This window comes from Pagrus major, chromosome 11 (genome assembly GCF_040436345.1).
Source record: "Pagrus major chromosome 11, Pma_NU_1.0".
In the NCBI taxonomy this organism is placed as follows: domain Eukaryota; kingdom Metazoa; phylum Chordata; class Actinopteri; order Spariformes; family Sparidae; genus Pagrus; species Pagrus major.
In genome coordinates this window covers 15157541-15175601 of record NC_133225.1, presented here as the reverse complement: position 1 = coordinate 15175601, position 18061 = coordinate 15157541, and the positions used below count along the sequence as shown (strand labels likewise).

The 18061-nt window shown below is 41.1% G+C and overlaps 2 protein-coding genes across 2 annotated transcripts; both read right to left on the bottom strand.

Moving 5' to 3' along the window:
* Positions 1-90: 90 nt before the first annotated feature.
* dnttip2 (deoxynucleotidyltransferase, terminal, interacting protein 2) lies at positions 91-7058 on the bottom strand. Its single transcript, XM_073475885.1, has 7 exons — positions 6925-7058; positions 3755-5823; positions 2199-2337; positions 1872-1967; positions 1490-1654; positions 1178-1287; positions 91-593 (listed from the first exon to the last, which is right to left on the bottom strand). Exons 1-7 carry the CDS (start codon positions 6997-6999, stop codon positions 497-499), a joined length of 2751 nt encoding a protein of 916 aa, XP_073331986.1. The 5' UTR covers positions 7000-7058; the 3' UTR covers positions 91-496.
* Positions 7059-7410: 352 nt separating this feature from the next.
* Positions 7411-15062, bottom strand: gclm (glutamate-cysteine ligase, modifier subunit). The gene is made up of 7 exons (XM_073476273.1): positions 14569-15062; positions 12007-12069; positions 11060-11144; positions 10526-10582; positions 10220-10422; positions 9616-9730; positions 7411-9049 (listed from the first exon to the last, which is right to left on the bottom strand). The coding sequence occupies exons 1-7, from the start codon at positions 14704-14706 to the stop codon at positions 8880-8882; spliced, it is 831 nt and encodes a 276-aa protein (XP_073332374.1). The 5' UTR covers positions 14707-15062; the 3' UTR covers positions 7411-8879.
* Positions 15063-18061: the final 2999 nt, after the last annotated feature.

Sequence of the window (18061 nt, the reverse complement as noted above, 5' to 3'; positions counted from 1 at the left end):
CTTCATGTGATGATGGTGATAATGTCATTCCACATAACATGTTGCAGGATAAGAATGAGCAGTTTAATTTAGGAGAATTTTTATAAACACTTGTGCCAGTCAAAATAAAGTATTTTAATACAGAAAACAAAGCCATTGCATTTTAATGTTCATTCGTTACATGTGTTTTTAGAGTGACTATGATTACTGTGCAGGGAAATGTTTGTAAAATACAAATCTATGTGATTAAAACAGTGTTTGTTTCAGCTGTAAATATAAGCACGTACACATTTTCTCTGTTAACTGTACAAAGTAATGTTTTTAACACTGCTTATGTAATCAACTCGACTTGTTCACCTTTTATTTATATCAGCTTCTTCATGTAAACTCAGTTCATCTTTAGAGATGAAGAGTCAATGAGCAGGATTCGCTGAGTCCCAAAATATGACTTATGCTGTTGAGGAAGTGGAGCTGATGACGTCAGTAAGATTCTGTTCATCACATCAAGTCTTCAGATTTACTTCTTATGGAATTTACTCTTCTTCTTGTTCCTCTTGCCGGCTCCGTGTGCTGCTTTCTCCGCCACAATTTGCTGGTACTTCTTTTTGTTGTTCCTGGTAGGAGAAGAGGAAAGTGGGTTTTTTTTTAAGCTGATGCACATAAACTTTGAGAAAAAAAAAAAAGGCATGATTCAATCATACAAAAATTTACAGTCCTTCCTTTGAATAGAACCACACCTATAATGGAATACATTGACACACCTGACAATACACACAACTGTGTAGAGAGCCAAAAAGACTTCAGCTGTGTTGCCACAGCTAAAGGTAACTTTGCTACGGCTCGTCGGTTCAGTTAAAATATTCAAGGAATCTAACAGATACAGATCAGTGGTGTCAATGAGATCAAATATTACTTCTAAACAAATTACCAAAGTGTTAATGTGAACCAGATGCAGAATGCTTTTTTATCCACTATACTATGTTTTTGCACTCGGTAATAAAGCCACTTTTGACTTCTTCATTCTCAATAAAACACCAACATACCTTCATTATGATAATATTAAATCTATTCCTACTAATAAAACAGCTGATGTTTGTAAGCAATCTGTGTGGTTTCCAGATTTTCTTTACTGGAAACCACACCAGAGATGTGACGTGCTTAAGCCACATTCATTGTGTTTGTTTTCATTTCAACTTACTGCCTGAACTCTGCATCAGCCAGCAGCTCCTCCACCATAGTTCTCTTCCTGTCCTTCTTGGGAACACGGGAATGATAGAAGTCTACTGGGTTGTCCACCACTGTGCCAACCTGCATCACATACACACATAAAAGGTTCACTCAATAAAGTATATGATAATCAGAGCATAGTTCCAATGAGTATTACATATAAAGGGCAAACTACAGAACCTTGAAGGGGAAATGATTTGAGATTAAAGAGTCGAGCACGTCTTTCTTAAGAAAACAAATATGAACATTGAGCGGGTTTGAGACTGATGTTTTTTTTACCGACCTGAAAATATTTGGGCAAGCCATCTCTGTCGTTCTTCTTGTAGAACCTCTTGGGATCCAGGGAGCCTCTCATCTTCAGGACTTGGAGGTCTCCTTTCAGCTCCGGAGTGATTTCTGGGGCTTTCATGTTAAACCAAGCATCTCCTGTTGACTTCTCCCTCTCCACCTGGGAAAAACAGTGATTTTAAATATTTAAAAAGCACTGTAGAAGCCTCTGAAGCACAAATTTGGAATAAAAACTGCTGCGATACTATATTAAGAGTGACCAATGTTCATGTTTTTATGATTTGGGGCAGTACATGTGATTTTAACAGATTCCACAAGTGACACATGATCCATCTGATGACAGAATCATAAACCAAGCGTTACTTTGTGAAACTTACTCTGTGTTTCAACTTTAAGGCTTGTTTGGATTCACTGTATGGAGGCACTGCATCCTTCTTTTCAAAGTCTGGTCCAATTACACTCTTCTTCATCACCTGAGGACAAACAACAAAACAAAAACTTCAACACTGCAAAGCACCAAACTATGAACACCTCACTACTCAAAGATAAAAGGCCCAAGTCGAAAGGAATCGGTGAGAATAACCCCATGAATAACAACATCGCAGGTGTTATTGGATTTACTTGCCCTTGCATAACTATAAAGTTCATTATTCATTCTGCATCACGGATAACTTTCAAAAGGGAAAAATCAATCACTTATTTACCTCATCCTGGATCTTCTTTTCCTTTAGTTTTTGCAGCGAACTGGAGACGGGTTTTGATTTGCTGCCATCAAAATTGATGTATAAACCCCCGAGCTCCTTCACTCTGATGCCAGGGTCAATACGGCTGGACATCTCTTTCCTGAAACAAATTGGCACAGAGAAAATTCCTCAGGAGGAGCGGTCATGTCTCATTTCTCAACTCTACACACGCTTCTAATGATAATATAGAATAATAACAAAGAGTGTGGCTGTACTGTCTTTATGTGCTCAGTTCTGAAAGTCTGGTTTACTAAATCCTTAATCGTTTTATTGTAAACAAATCCTTAGAGATCAAGACCAAAACCAACACTGAACTGATCCTACTAACAAGCCAAATACTTCTTATGCCCTGTTACTATTGGAAACACTTAAATGAGCCACGTTGTTGCTCTGGCTAACATTTTCCTTCATTAAGATGAACATGGGTACTGTGTTCATCGTCCTGCTGCCGGGAATACCTACTAGAGCAACAGATGTGTATTAATCCACAGCTGAAAATAGTTACAAACAAACTGTGTAACATCTGGGAGTCGCTGTGATATGACGTGGTGCACTTCGAGGTGCTGTAGGTGGATTTTGTTGTTTTTGGACAGAGCCAGGCTAGCTGTTCCCGTTTCTACACTTCATACTTAGCTAATCTGCTCAGCTGCTGGTTGTAGCTTCATATTTAGCGTGCAAGCATGAGAGTGGTCTTCTCGTCTTATGCTGCATTCCAGTGCAATGTCAGAGGTTGGAATTTTCACCCTCCAAGCGCTCCAGGTGCACAAAGCCAAAAGTTAACAAAGAACCTCACTGTAACAAAATGGTGTCTCTTTGGCAAGTGTACACATGCGTGAACCTGCAGCAATGCAGCCTCCTGGCATATATAAACAAAATGAAGGAGGAAAACAACATGAGGTAACAGACGCCATTATACATTTTTTTTTACCAGCTTTTAGACTTAAACGAATCTAATAATCTACTCTCTAGCCCTGATACAAACACAGTCGTCAACAAATACATCCTACCCCCTAACCATGGGTGCTGCCTGTTGTACTAGTAGGAATTCTGACTTTAAGTAGCGTTCCACTGTACTTTATCTAGGAAGACGTTGGACATTTTCTGGAGCTCTGTGTTGTCTAGAACGCAGCGTAACTCTCAACATTTCCCAACATGTCGTACTACTCCTTTAAAGGGATATATTGACACTGGTTGGCTTTGGCATATAGAGGCAGTCAGCACTTAAAACCTTTGGAGAGAGGAGGGGACAGAATACAGAAACTTAGCAAACGGAAGCTTTTCCTTTTAAGTATCTTGGTCTCAACTGGGATATAGACTTTTCTGTCATTCTTTCTGTATAGGCGCCCCCCTTTTTTTGTTTTTGAGCGCCAGTTTTGTCTTCTTTCAATATTTGTTGGATTTATCCTGTAACTAGTCAAATATAAAGATGTACGAAGAAAAACTACATATTTACATGTCTGTTTATGTAAACATGTGTGAATGAACCAATCTGAGGCTGCCACCTGTCATATACTTACAAAAGAGGATTTCTACTCGAGTAGAGGAGGTTTGTATCTTCGTCGTCATCGTCATCCCCCTCCTCATCCACAAACTCCTCATCTTGCTCCTCCTGCTCATCTTTCTCATCCTTTGCGGCTTTCTTCTCCTCTGTTGGCTTCTCCACGTAGTACTGTTCATCAGCCTCCTCTCCGGGCCGTGTGTCGATCATAAACAGTCCACCTAATGACGGACCTGCTGCTGCAGCCTTTTTGGAAGGTCCTCCTCTATCCTCTGCCATGTGCTCCACATCCTCCTCTTCCGAAACATCCCTCTCCTCATCTTCAGCATCTTCATCCTCGCTGCTCTCCAGCAGGCTGATTACTTTCTTATTCTGGACGGTGATGTCTTCGGGTTGCTGATCAGGGCATGACTCCACTGTGATGTTGTGCTGCTGGCTGGGTGTCACCTGAATGGACTCAACTTGGGCCTCAACCACCTGCTCAGCATCACTGTTTAATGTGCTGGCTTCCATTTTCTCCTCCTCACTAGGCCGGGTTTCCACAACAGCATCCTCATCTCTCTGTGATGGGTGGGCGTCCACATCGGCCACTTCCATCTCTTCATCCTTCTCTTCAGCCTCCTCTGTGGTGTCATTAGTCCTCTCACATAATGTTACTGTAACTGATGGGCAAGGCTCTACCGGCTCTGGTGACTGGACTGCTTCCTGCTTCATTTCCATCTCTGAGGTGTCCTCGTCCTTGTTTTCATCACGCGGCTCCTCCTGCTGGTGTCTGATGGTCACTACAGGTTCACTAGCAGCTTCTTCTGATACTGGTGGAGCCACGAGGGAGTCTTCGTCTGAGATGACAATCGCTCCCTTTTCCAATCTGATCGTATCTGGCTCATTTGACGTGAGATTAGTACTTTTCTCATCTTGGTCCTGCTCTTCTTCCCGTGTTTGGCTCTTGTCTTCTTCCAGCAGTGTGGAGTCTGCGTCCGCAGCAATCACTGTGCTTTCTAACCTAGAATCATTTAATGAAGTGTCCTCCTCTGCTGAATCTGCAGCTTTTTCCAGAACAATACTAAGATCCTTGACTGAGTGCCTGGAGGCTCCTCGACTGCTGTTTCCTGAACCTGTGCGGCTGCTGCAGGGAGTCCCTCTGCTGCGGGTGGAGCAGGGGCTGCCCACGGGGGAATGGGTGTCCGTCAGCTCTGAGTCGGAGTCCACAGTTTTGGCCTTTCCCCGTCTACGAGTCGACATACTGTAAGTGGGCCCGGACTCAAACCCTTCAGAGTTACAAGACAGGGATTCACTGACCTCTACAGTGGCTGCTGCTTTCCCTCGTGTTGCCCGGCTTGTTCTAGTTGTTGGGGCAGGGGAGCGAGAGCCCTCTGCGGCTTCATCTAGGTTGATGGGGATGGGAGCTGTCTGCCGCCTGGATCTCATAGATCTGCGGGTGGTGGACTTGGAAACTTCAGCTCCTGAGACGCTGGACATGCAGCTGTCAGCGTCAGAGAGCTCTGATTCCACAGTTTGCGGTTTGGCAGATGATCTTGTGCGTGTGATTTTTCTCTGACTTCTGGTGACTCTCTGGGATTCAGACACCACAGAGCTGCAGGACTCGGCCTCCTGCGCTGAGTCAGCCTTAACGTCGCCCGCCTCAGTGGGAGCTGGGTCAGAGCTTTCAGGTGTCGTCTTCCTCCTTGTGCTTCGACGGCTACTTCGGCCAGCTTTGGATGCAGATACCGCTGAAGAGCACGATTCCACCTCAGATATCTCCTCATCTTCCTGACTTACTGTGCGGGGCTGTCTCCTTCTACCCCTTGTGCGCGTCACTAGCGGTTCGATGTCGGACACTGCGGAGCAGCAGGACTCCACGTCTGATATGTCCGCTTCGTGAGAGGAGCCCACAGGTGTGCATGGCTGCTCTGGACTGTGGAGTCTGGACGCCCTGGTACATCTTTTCAAAGTGGAGGCACGTGGAGATGCCGGATGTTCGCTCTCACTATTTTCAAGCTGGCTGCAAGCCTCCACCAGGGCATTCTGGGTGGGACTCTCTGCTTGTTTAGCAGTGCTTCTGGTTCTGCGACTAGTAGAGGGAGTGGCCTGTGTGGCAGAAAAGAAGAGTTAATAATAGAGTCCCAAAAGAAAGGACTAAAACCATGTGTTCGTCAGCATCACAAGCCTTTCTGACTAGTTGGTGGTGTGCAGATCGATACAGAAATATCACTACATCCAATCCAAAAGATTCAGATTAAAAGATCTATATCTAAACTCTGTAAATTTAGGTAAATGTATGTTTCATCATCAACAGGAAGATAGTATAAAGAAACTACACTATCACCAGGATTGAGTCTAAATAATACATTTATGATAGGCCACAGATACAGAGCTTCATTCTTTAAAGAGGCAGGGCACCGCAGTTTTATCCTCCAAACTTTACTTCAACTGGTCCTAGCAGTGTAAATCTTGGGGACTATTTTCAGCTGTGGATTAGTACATGTGGTCCTAGTGAGATTGCACGATTGACCTAGACTAAAACACAGTCACTGTTTATAGTATTGAAGGAAAATGTCCCCCAGAGTAAAGGTTAATTGTAGTTTATGGATTATAATGGAGCTCTCTTTAAGCTGTGTCAGGCTTTGGCTACACAGACTTCTGTTAAATTGTTTTTGTTCTTGTTTTTGACACGGCATTAGGTGACAATAACAAAAACATAAATATTGCAAGCCTGCCTCATGGTCTCAGACAGAGTGGAGGGGGGTGTTAAAGTTGAGTTTAACACACTTTGGCAGCCATTGTAAGGACATGAAATAAATGGTAAAATGTTCTCTCACTGCTTCGCATACATTTACATTTTCTATACGATGTTTTTTGCTGTTAAAATGCCACGACACCAGTGTCTTTAAAATCCAAGCTAATAAAATATTCAATCATTCAAAGCTGCATCGAAGTGCCCAAACACAACTACTCTGAACTGTTCGCTAATCATTGTGTGTACCGTCTCAGTTATTCAACATTTTCTGTTTTCTCGTGTTTAAACATCGACACGTTAAACAGTGGAAGGACCGGTGGAGTCCACGTGAACTTTGAAGCAGCTTCACGCCAGCTAACAGACACGTGAGGAGCTTCGTTCACCTCGGACTGAAGCTTCACATCATCGCTAAACATTTACAAGTTTACAGAACATCTTTCTCTCACACGTACCGGGGCCTCAGAGGACTGCTCCGGGTTTGTTTTAGTTGGGGAGTACACGCGTACTCCTCTCCTGGTGGCCACCATCTTGCATGCTGCTGGCTCCTCTGGCTTCCTGTGAAGGCTAGACTCGACTAGTCGATTGACGGAAGTGATGCAGGCCGAGCAGACGATCGCAGAGCTGTGATGTACTTATTTCCTATACTTATCTAAGAAAAGTGCTCATTGCTGGATTACCAGAGCCTAGTCCTATATTGCATTGTTTGGATATTAATGCTGATGTGTTGATGTATAGTTTTTTTTTAAATAAAGTTTTCATATTGGCAGATATCAGACACAATAAGTGCAGATGCATATATATCTGTGAATTTCTGCCAATATCAGCCAATAATATCAGGGTTTTTTTTTTACGTCTCTGAATTAAACAAAGTTTATTTCCAACACCAACATCTTGACTGTGTTTATCCACCCACCACATCAGTGATGACAGTACAAACATCTGTTTCATACTTTTAATAAAGCCAATTCATGATATACAGATATATGACAACATAAAAATATGTTTACAGTACAACAGATTACTTGTCTTCGTGAGATTAACTGGATCCTGTCTGGAATATCAGCCATGATTCTTAAAGGTCCAGTGTGTAGGATTGAGGAGGCTCTATTGGCTGAAATAATGTTTTCATTAGTGTATAATCACATGAAAATAAGAATCTTTGTGTTTTCATTACATGGAGCCTTTTATGTCTCCCGAAGGACTGACTCTTCTTCCACAGAGTCCACCGTGTTTCTACAGTATCCCAGAACGGTCAAGCCGAGCACCATCTCTACAGAGGGCCTTTCGCTTTTTCCCCACCCACCCTAGTTTCTCCTACACGCTTTGGAGACCGAGTGAGACAAGGGTTTTTCAGATGGTTGCAATCTCACTGCTAGCTGCCACTAAATCCTACATAGTGGACCTTCAAATAAACCACGTCCCTCAGAGTTAACACATTTACATCTTCTTGGCATGGAGTTTCCAGTGCTACAACAACAATGCATATAGAGGATATGGATGCATGTCGGAATACCTCAAAGTACTGCTGTTCTCTCAACCCTTGAATTAATCTCAGGAGCATTTCAATGAGTCGTCAAAAACAGCGCATGGTTAGAACTGCATGATAAAATAAAGTTATGTATACTCACATGGTTGTCTGCTTTACCAGTTAAAGTCTAATCCAATCAACATCATAAAATAAACATCTCATATGTAGTTGGATTTGAATTAGTGCATCGGTTTACTCAACTGAGGAATGCAAATGGTGTTATATGTATATATACACACACACAGCAGGAACAATCTAAATGTGTGAATAACATCCGACTTTCTTTTGAATTTTTCCCCATTTACCCTTTCAGAAAGTTATAAAAAACAATAATTCTCTTCATTTTTCTTTTGCTTCACCTACTCGTTTTCTTTTCATCCACACTGACATATTTAAAGCTTGATTCACACAGACACGGCGGAGACACGGCAAGAATTAGGATAGGAGGAGCAGAAGATGAGAGGCACTTCAAGCCAGAACAAGGTTAAAGATCCACCTGACATTTTCCATCATTAAAGCAGCCTCTATTGTGTTGACAAATGGCTGATCTGTCAATGTACTGGTTACTGAAGAGCAACCACCTGTGAAATTCAAAATTTTTAAAAAACTGACCCTGCAGTTGATCCTGCATGTTCATCTCCTACTTTTGATCTCACTGAGACGATGGTAATGAATACCTGCATCTGTTAAACTGAAGAAATCATAGATGATTAAGATGCAACCTTAACTGTAAGATAAAACAACGACTTCAAGACTCATGGTGATTGGCAGCATCCATTATTTAGAACTGATACTTCGTATGGTGTGTGTGTTTGAGTGCGTGAAAGAAAAAGGAGGAAAATGGCTTCATCCATGTGTCTTCTTCTCTGGTGGGCTGTGCTAAGGGCTGGCCTTCCTTGCGCTGACGAGGTAGCCCTTAGCCTTGATGATGCCTCTGCTCTTGACAATAATGGAGTAGCGCAGGACCCACTCCAGCCTCCAGTTGGCCATGTTCAGGTCCTGCGTTCCCACCTGCACCGCCTCCTGGAATGTGGCTGCTGACATCAGCTCTGTGGAGGGAAACATGAGGCCAAGAGTGGAGCCGTTTAAAACTCAGGACAAAAAAAAGGTCACGCTTTATATTATGTTCCTTGTAATAAGTGATAGTTAATAAGTAATAAGGCCCTTGCAAGTCTTTTAAAGTTGCTTATTAACATTAACATTAACAAGACTATAAAAACATTAACAAAAGCGTAATAAACATGTTTGTTGCTAGACTAGAAGACATTTAAAGACACTTATAAGGCACTTGCAACTTTAACGTTAATAAAAGCCTTCTGAAGTTCTTAAAATTGTTTATAACAGCAGAACAAACACATTTATTGAGTTTAACTAACTTCCTTATTCATATTCAAACCTTAACTAAGGTTTTTTGTTGCTTGATTAAGATTAATATATACTTTTTTTATCCATCCATTAGCAGTTAACTATGAAAAATATAGAATATCGCAAGACTTATACTTTAATGTCTGACTGAGCACTGAGAACACCTGCACTCTGTTCATGAACCTTTTTGCACCCAGAAACTTCACTTTAAACCCATCCAACTGATAGAAGAAAAGAAACTGAATTTCACCTTTGGGATCGTTGTGTGTGAGCAGCTGGATGTCAAACTCCTTAGCGAAGGCTGTCAGGTCAGGAGGCATTACACAGCAGGAGGCCAGGTTCACCTGGTTACTGCTGGGCTTCACCTGGAACAAGAAAGGGAACTTGGTCAACGACTGGCTTCATTTGCTTCAGCGTAGGAACAGAACTGCCAGGTCTGACGGGTTTACTGGCTAAAGCTCATGACAGAAAAACACATTCCTGCTTGAAGTAATTATCAAAAGTCAACACCTCTGTGGCCTCATTAACTGGGCAGACAGACACTGTGTGGACTAGCCATGAATCAGTCGCTCACAAGTAACTAGAAAGTACATTTTTTTGTTGGCTGTTGTGTTTGAGCAGTTGCACATGTCATATGTCATATTTCCCACATGGCTGCTGTCTAAAGATCTGTAGTCACCTTGTTTTTTTTACTTCCTGTTCATAGAAGAATGTTTTGTCAGCATTGTAAATTAATCTTGTTTGAATAAACGGTAAACACACAGCGTAGATCTTACACAATTAATAAAAACGCATGCCTGCCCAGCTTAACGATGACACAAATTAAGGCTCACCTACACAAGATTCCCACTCACCTGAGCCCAGTTGTAGAGCTGTTCTAGCAAATCTTTGTCCAGGTCAGAGGTTCCAATTGCAGCAATCTTCTGGCTCCTGACCAGAGCCTCCAGTTCCTCCCAGGCTGGCTGCAGGTGAGCCAAAGTCTGGCCGTCACCCTCCAGGGGCCCAGGTGGCGCTATGATAACAGAGTCAAGCTGGGACACTGCCAGCGTCTGGCAGGCTAGGGTGGACAGACGAACAAGGTGCATTAAAGAAATGTTCATATCAATTGTGTGGAATTTTAACAGCAAATGGAAATGTTGCTGAAGAGATTTGAAGCTCACCCATCTCCACGGCATCTCTGATGGAGGACTGAAGCGACTCACACAGGAACAGCTTAACTGCAAAAACAAGGGAACCTTAAACACATCGTCCTCAACATACTGCAGTTGTTTTGAGAGTGTTACTTACGGTTATTTACTACGTTTCTACCACTGATCTGTCTATCTACCAACTTACTTATGATCCATCCAAACATCGATTAGAGATGCTCCAATCAACTCTGACATATTTTGACTGGAATCTGTGTGCTGCTACGCTTTTTAACAGCTACCCTCTTGTTTAATGTACAATAAATCCCTATTTGGCACTGAACACGAGAGAAAAGTTGTCAGGAAGCAACTCCTGCGCTGACATGCAGTTGGTCATCAGTCACATGCCAATATGAGAGTAAGGTTGATTCATATTTTTTGTTTAGCATACTGTAAAACAAAACAAAGATCCCTGCATAAAGCCCAGACAAACAAAAGGAAAGCTAATGAATGTGTTATTCTTCAGATTTACTGTTCTTCTTGCAGACTACAAAAAAAAGGACTCACCTGAAACCTTCAGCTCCTCCCTCTCTTCCGGTGTGATAGCTTCTGATTCCTGTGAACTCGAGCAGTCCAGTGTATCTGGAAAGTCCTGCATGACAAGACAAGCAATTTATTTACTAACTGTGTCACTTCTTACGTGACTAAAGCTCTTTTCCGACATTAAATATATAAAACTACTGGTTTCATCTGTATGTTAAAATGATAGCTTCATGACATAAATGACATTTCCCTGCAAGGGATGCCTCTAACAAGCTTTGTATTTAAGACCTCTTAATTCAACTCTTTCAAACCTCCCCCAGCCATTTGAGTCCAGTAGGCGTGGTGATAAAAGCTCAAGCAGATTAGCTGAGTCAAGCAAAACAGCACGGACAAGGGTGTGTTCAGTAGGAATGAAGGTTCACTATGTTTGATCAGGCAGCTTTTTCAATCTCGATTTCACACTTTTCAGAACATGTTAGTTTGATTAAACAGATTATTCAGTAACTGTCAGTACTGTTTTCTAGAAATTCTGTCACAGTCTATGCACAAAACCTCCAGAGCAAAGTTTCTGTGCACCCACCCGCCGCCGCCTACCCTCCATCAGACAGACAGACATTCGGAATGGCGCCTTTGGCAGCCAGCACTGCATGAACATTCATCATGACAGCTTCTTTTCAGTCAGCCTGGAGGCATCCTTTGATGTCATCACTACAGTTATTTCTTTTCCCCAAAGCACTGAAACCCTGGTGCCTGACATTGTAGTAGCACGTTACTGTGCAACTCATTCTGACCATAAACTGACCATCAATGCAAATACTACTGCCGTTTATTTCTCTGTGTTGTAAAAAAAAATATGCAAAAAACTGGTGTAGAAGAGCCTGAAATAGATGAACTACTATACTCTCACATTCAGATCCCAACGGCACTACATGAAAACAGTTAACAACAGAAACCTATAAAAGTCTTCCTACCTTGGATGGTGGTTTTGTTGTGGAGAACCAATCGCTCAGTGTGGCTTGAATGCAGTCTTGAAGCTGAAATATCACAAAGAAAAACAAAGTATAATTAACATCCATGAAACGTGCATATTTCTTATCAATGATTCCTGGAATCCATATCAACATCTGAACAGCTATGCTTTGCTGCTCCGCCGACTCATGGGTCGCAATGTGTTATAAACAATGAAATCAGAACTTCAAAACCAGGCCAGAGCGAGGGACGAGGAGAGGGGACAAGTCGAGTTTAACAGCTAACTTATCTATTTACAAACAGATAAGCATGGTGTGTGGAGGCCAGCTGCATCAGTCGTGTAAGGAGAGTACGGATGAGTGAGAAATGTGAGTCTGAGTGGTGAAGGCATGTAGAAAATGTCAAACAAGACAAAACCTGAAGATGAGGGGCCCCGGCAGAGAGAAAGAGACTTTTAGAGACATATGTGATGAACAAGCCTCCGCTCTGCTGCTGCATTCATGTCATATGTCAGGAGCACTCAACTAACTTGAAGGGTCGGATCTGAAAAAAGTGCCAAATGGCCAGATTTTACATTCCCCGTGTCTGACTTGTATAAACCAATGCGCTTTTTATTTTATTTTATTTTATTTTAACTGTTTTTAACTAAACAGCCTGGGTGACAAAACTGGGCTCTCTATTTTTCTGTATCCTGTATCTGAGTTTTATTGAATGTTGAACTGTGGCGACCTCTGCCCTTCATCACAACAATCATAAATTATAAGATCAAACAATGTGATGTAGTATCAGAAGCAATCAGTTTGCAAAGTTTGACCAGACCCTTCCAGGAGAACGCAGCCACAACTTTATGAAACTACACTAAACACCGACGCCATGCCATTACAAGTCGTTGATTTATGGTTAGTCAGTGGAAGGAAATTAATCAGCCTCTACTCAGATAAGTGATTATTTTCCTTGGCAGTGTGAAACAGGCTTTAGACTCTCTTGTGTCTTACATGTGGTTTCTGACTATTTATAAACCAACTAAAGTAACTGATAGCAACCATATTACCCCAACAAATATCAACCTATAATCAACGAGAAAAACAATATTGAGTTGCAGCATTGAAGTTATGACTGACATAAGGGCATCACACTAATAGTGTTTTATGTGTGAGCAAACAACCATTTAGAAACTATTCACCTCAGGGTGGATCATAAAGCTAGTTATCTTGTTTGTCTTCATCACATAAGCAAGACATACTAGATGCAAATTTTAAAAAGGTAGTTACTCCCCTTTGGCTGAGATTAAGTCCTGTAGTTAAAGCAACATTATGTAACACATTTTGAGGGTGAATGGTGTCTCTGCCTCAGCCACTCTGCCCCTCATCACTTGTTTCTGCACTACGTAACTTCAGTGAGAGGGTAGGATCACAGCGTTACATACATGTTTAATTGAACATACAAATTTCAACACATAACATTGTTATAACGTAATGAGTTTTGTTCGTAGTTAGCACCTACATTACGTCTGACAAATCGTAACAGACCTGGGATTTGTATTTACGACAGTGGTGTTGCACTCAGAAACTATTGGGGGCGCCAAATAGCACAAAATGCCAATTTCTACATAATGTTGCTTTAACTGTCGCCCTCGACAAGTACGTTAGGGCTCCAGTGTACGACTATTTTTGTCGCACACGGATCTTAAAATCTGCAAAGTGCAACTGTTAAGTGTTCATCTGAAATTCAGCAGTTTATTTTTACACCTGAGGTTATTGCCATATCCTGTCGGCTCTGCTGTTATCTAAGTAAAGAAAAACATGTATTTGCACCTTTATGCATGTCATCATTCATTCAGCAAACATCATTTATGTTATGTGTGAAGAGATCAAATTAAAATGTGTTATTAGGTGCACCTAAATGAAGAAGTCAGGCACACCGGTGCAAAAACTTAGCCGGGAGTTTAGTTGTGAATGTGATTCAGGAAATAATGGTGTTTGAAAATATGTATGATCATTTATTTTTGTGTAAGTGTGACCCCAGAAAACAATAGTTTATAAACCTATAGTTAATACAAGCAACAGTTGTATATCTACAGTTAAGCTCCACATTAAGAGACTCTGTCTTAGTGTACCACTTGAATGATTTTGCTTTCTGACTCAGTTACTTTCCAGATATCACCTCGGTTGAAGTTGCTGCACCTGCTTCTGCCAATAAAAGCTACTCGGCATTGAACTCTGGAGTTTACTGGCGTTTACTACCTGTGTGGTTAGAAGTCTGAGCACACCTGCCCCAGGTAGACATTTATTTTCCACAAGTACAATCTGAAGTACTGTACAGATATCCCCGTGTACTTCCTCTCTGTACGGACCGCTCATATTACGTTACACATTATCTTATATCAGTGAACACACGCTGGTGTCGATAGCTAGTTAAATATTTAGCCAGCTATTCTGACGTTAACATCGAGGCTAAGCTAATAAGCTAACCTGTCACAGAACACAACACAACTAGTTAGCTTAACTTTGGTGGGCGATGAAACTGTCGTCGCTTCACATGACACGGGTCTTACGTTGTTTTACCTCTTCGCTGGGAGAAGCCGGGCATTTCTTTTTCAGCCGACTTCGGTTGACTAAGTTCCCGGTGTGGAGCCTGAGAGTCTTCGCGTGGTTCATCATCATCTTCGCCTCAGTGTTCATGTTGGTGTTTTGAGGATCCATGTGGTTTTCCGCTAGCGAGCTAACAAGTTGCTAATCAGCGTGTGCTGCGACGAAACGTGACAGCGAGCGAGCGATCGCTGACTGCTGCTGTAGCTGCCGGCTAACGCACAGCTAGCCGACAATAGTACAGCCCCCGCTACTGTTAAAAATGAAGAAGTCAGGATGACTTGCAGTCACTGTTGACCGACCTGCTGGTTTGCTGGTTTGATACTGGCTATTATGGAGGAAAGCCGGTCGGTCACGCCCCCACGGATGGGTCGGTGATTGTCCCGTAAAACCTGGTCAGGATGTCCGGGACGCACCGGCTACATCCATAACACCGGACTGGATCGCCGGAGCGGAGTGTTGTAGTGGGCGCAGTCCCTCTTGTGACCACGAGGTGGTGCTGCAGTTTTTCTTATTGTTTTATCAAGCAAGGGTAACGTTGTATAACATTGTAACTAAAATACGTCTACTCAAGTACAATTTCATAGTTGTACTTTAATTGAGTATTTACATTTTCTACTACTTAATACTCAGTGATGGGATTTAACTAAGTACATTTACTCAAGTACTGTGTACTTAAGTACCATTTTGAGGGACTTGTACTTTACTTGAGTATTTACATTTTCTACTACCTCATACGAAATGATGGGATGTAACTAAGTACATTTACTCAAGTACAATTTCTTAGTCGTACTTTAATTGAGTATTTACATGTTCTACTTCTTCATACTCAACAATGGAATGTAACTTAGTACATTTACTCTAGTACTATACTTAAGTACCATTTTGAGGTACTTGTACTTGACTTGTGTAGTTACATTTTCTGCTAATTTATTCTTCCACTCACTACATTAATTTGAAAGCTTTAGTTACTAGTTACTACGCAGATTACGCGCTGCATTTTTAAATTAATATATTTTATTGGCAGTCAAATAAAAAAACAAGAAACACTGATCTCAATAATCTGAAAGATGTTTGTAATATTGTATCCAATAATTGGCCTGACAGGTAATCAGGTACACAGTTTTTTGGCATTATTGTTTTATTTACTGACTGATGAATAGTTTTATATCACAAGTGAATTAGAGGACAGGCAGTGTTAGTATATGCTCATATGAAACTCTATGGATTAGTCTGGTGACAATTGTTCTCTTATATATGAACATTTATATTTGATGTTATTTTTGTTTTTTGTGATAACTGTTTCCCTTTTGTGTATATTGGTAGTGGATGTATCTGTAAGATATAGTTTTGTATGTGTTTTATGCTATTTTTTCCAGTCTTACTTATTTTCTGATAGTTTGTCTTTGTATTGTGGTCACACCCCTTCAACACTAAGAGGCCGTCTTTGAGGCGAGTCCTCGCAGATGGAGTCCATCATCTCTGACTGTTGGCTCCTCACCTATTTAGTGTCATGTGTGCTCTGTATTACCACGCAAATGACGGCTTAGTGGTGTTTGTTCTCTGAGAGTGCCAGACTTTCTGTCGCAGGTAATCAGTCAACCTATAGCATACAGTATATACATACATGCAAATAAATGTATAATTTACTTTTACTTACTTTTGATACTTTACATTATTGCCAGAACATTTACTTTTAATTCTTAAGTACATTCAATAACAAATACTTTCACATTTTTACTCAAGTGCTACTCCTTGGCTGATTTGGACTTTTAACAAAGTTATATAAGCACAACATCTTTACTCTTACTTAAGTATGACTGCTGGCTACTTTTTACAACTACTTTTCAGGGAGGAATGTGCTTTTTACTTCACTATATTTACTTTGCTATACATTGTAAATTAATCCTACAATAAACATATAATATTTTAATACGGAAAATTCAAGCACCCAAATAGTTAAAATTACCTCAAGCTCGACCAGCCAATATGGTGTACATCCATGTCTACATTCCTAAATACCATGATCTTGGCTGAACACCTTTGTACCTATTAAGGGGAATCATAATTTTACAGCATTCACTTATATTTATATATAATATGATTTCAACTTTGTGGCAACAGTCCAGGTTATGTCAATCATCAAGAGACACACACATCCATAAATTATTTTCAGATGCGGAGTAGCACTAATCAAAAGCACTCAACAGTACACGCATACTGCTATCTTATCTTCAGCCTACTTCTCTACTTTACGAGAACATGATGATTGACATCATCATTAATGAATTTATCCGCAGATTATGTGTGTGATGTTGGTGAATGAGGAAGGAATGTGTGGACCCTTTCCTGTTTCAACATGGTAACTCCCCTGTGCACAAAGCCAAGTCAATTCTTTTTGATTAAACTGGAAAAGTGACTGAGTTAGGTTTTATCTCCCAAGATCAGTGCTGGACCACACTTGTGCTCGTGTGTTTAAATGGCAGGAAATCCGTTTAGCCAGATGTGAAAATCTTGTAGAGAGCCTTCCCAAAAGTGTGGAGGCTGATACAGCAATACGATAAAGTGCGTTGTTTCGGAATGAGGCCTTTATTTAATGATAACATGTGGACCTTGTGTTTGAATCTTTATCTGTTTTTTAGACACAAATATTCAAGAGCAGTTTACGTCACTGCTTGGTATTCTTGATTCAGACAAACATGATGGGAAAGCGAATGCTGACATTTGGAAGCAATCTAATCTCTGCAGGGATGCAATGATCTAATTGCGAGAGTGCGTAAGCCATCAAACCTTCATTGTTTTTCTCTAGTGCAAATTCTGTCGAACAGTCATGATTGAAACACTATTTCCTCAGTGTAGAAAAAAGTGAGGATACTGACGTTATGTCCTCTTTATTTTTACCAGGAAACTTGGGGGTTTAGTAACTTTCAGGTAGTTACATTTCACAATTTATAAAATGAACATATGTTGGGTCGTTTATGGGCTCATTCCAATATTTTTAGACTTTATTAATTTGAATATAAACGACAGAGGGGGGAAAAAATAGTGACTAGAGCGTGATTGATTTGTAGCCCTTTAAGATAAGTTCACAAAAAATGAAAATTCAGTCACTATCTACTCACCCTCGTGCTGAAGGTAAGCTATGTGAAGTTTTGTAGTCCACAAAACATTTCTGGAGCTTTCCAGCAAAACAGCGTTGCAGCATTCTCCTAAACTACTGAAGCAGACGGGGACTTGTTTTAAAACATAAAGAAAACACACAGCTCATTCGGCTTTTCGTACAACTTTGCTGTTATTTAGAAAAGACGTTTTTTACACTCCTTTTTTAAGCTGAAATCTTTACGGCTGTTATTCTAAAAGTGTTAGCACGCACCCCGTCTGAAGTGGGTGGACGAGCTCAAGAGCATGTCGAGGACGTAAATAATGTCTTTTCAAATTAATTTGGTTTTGATCTCAGGCTTCAGGAGGC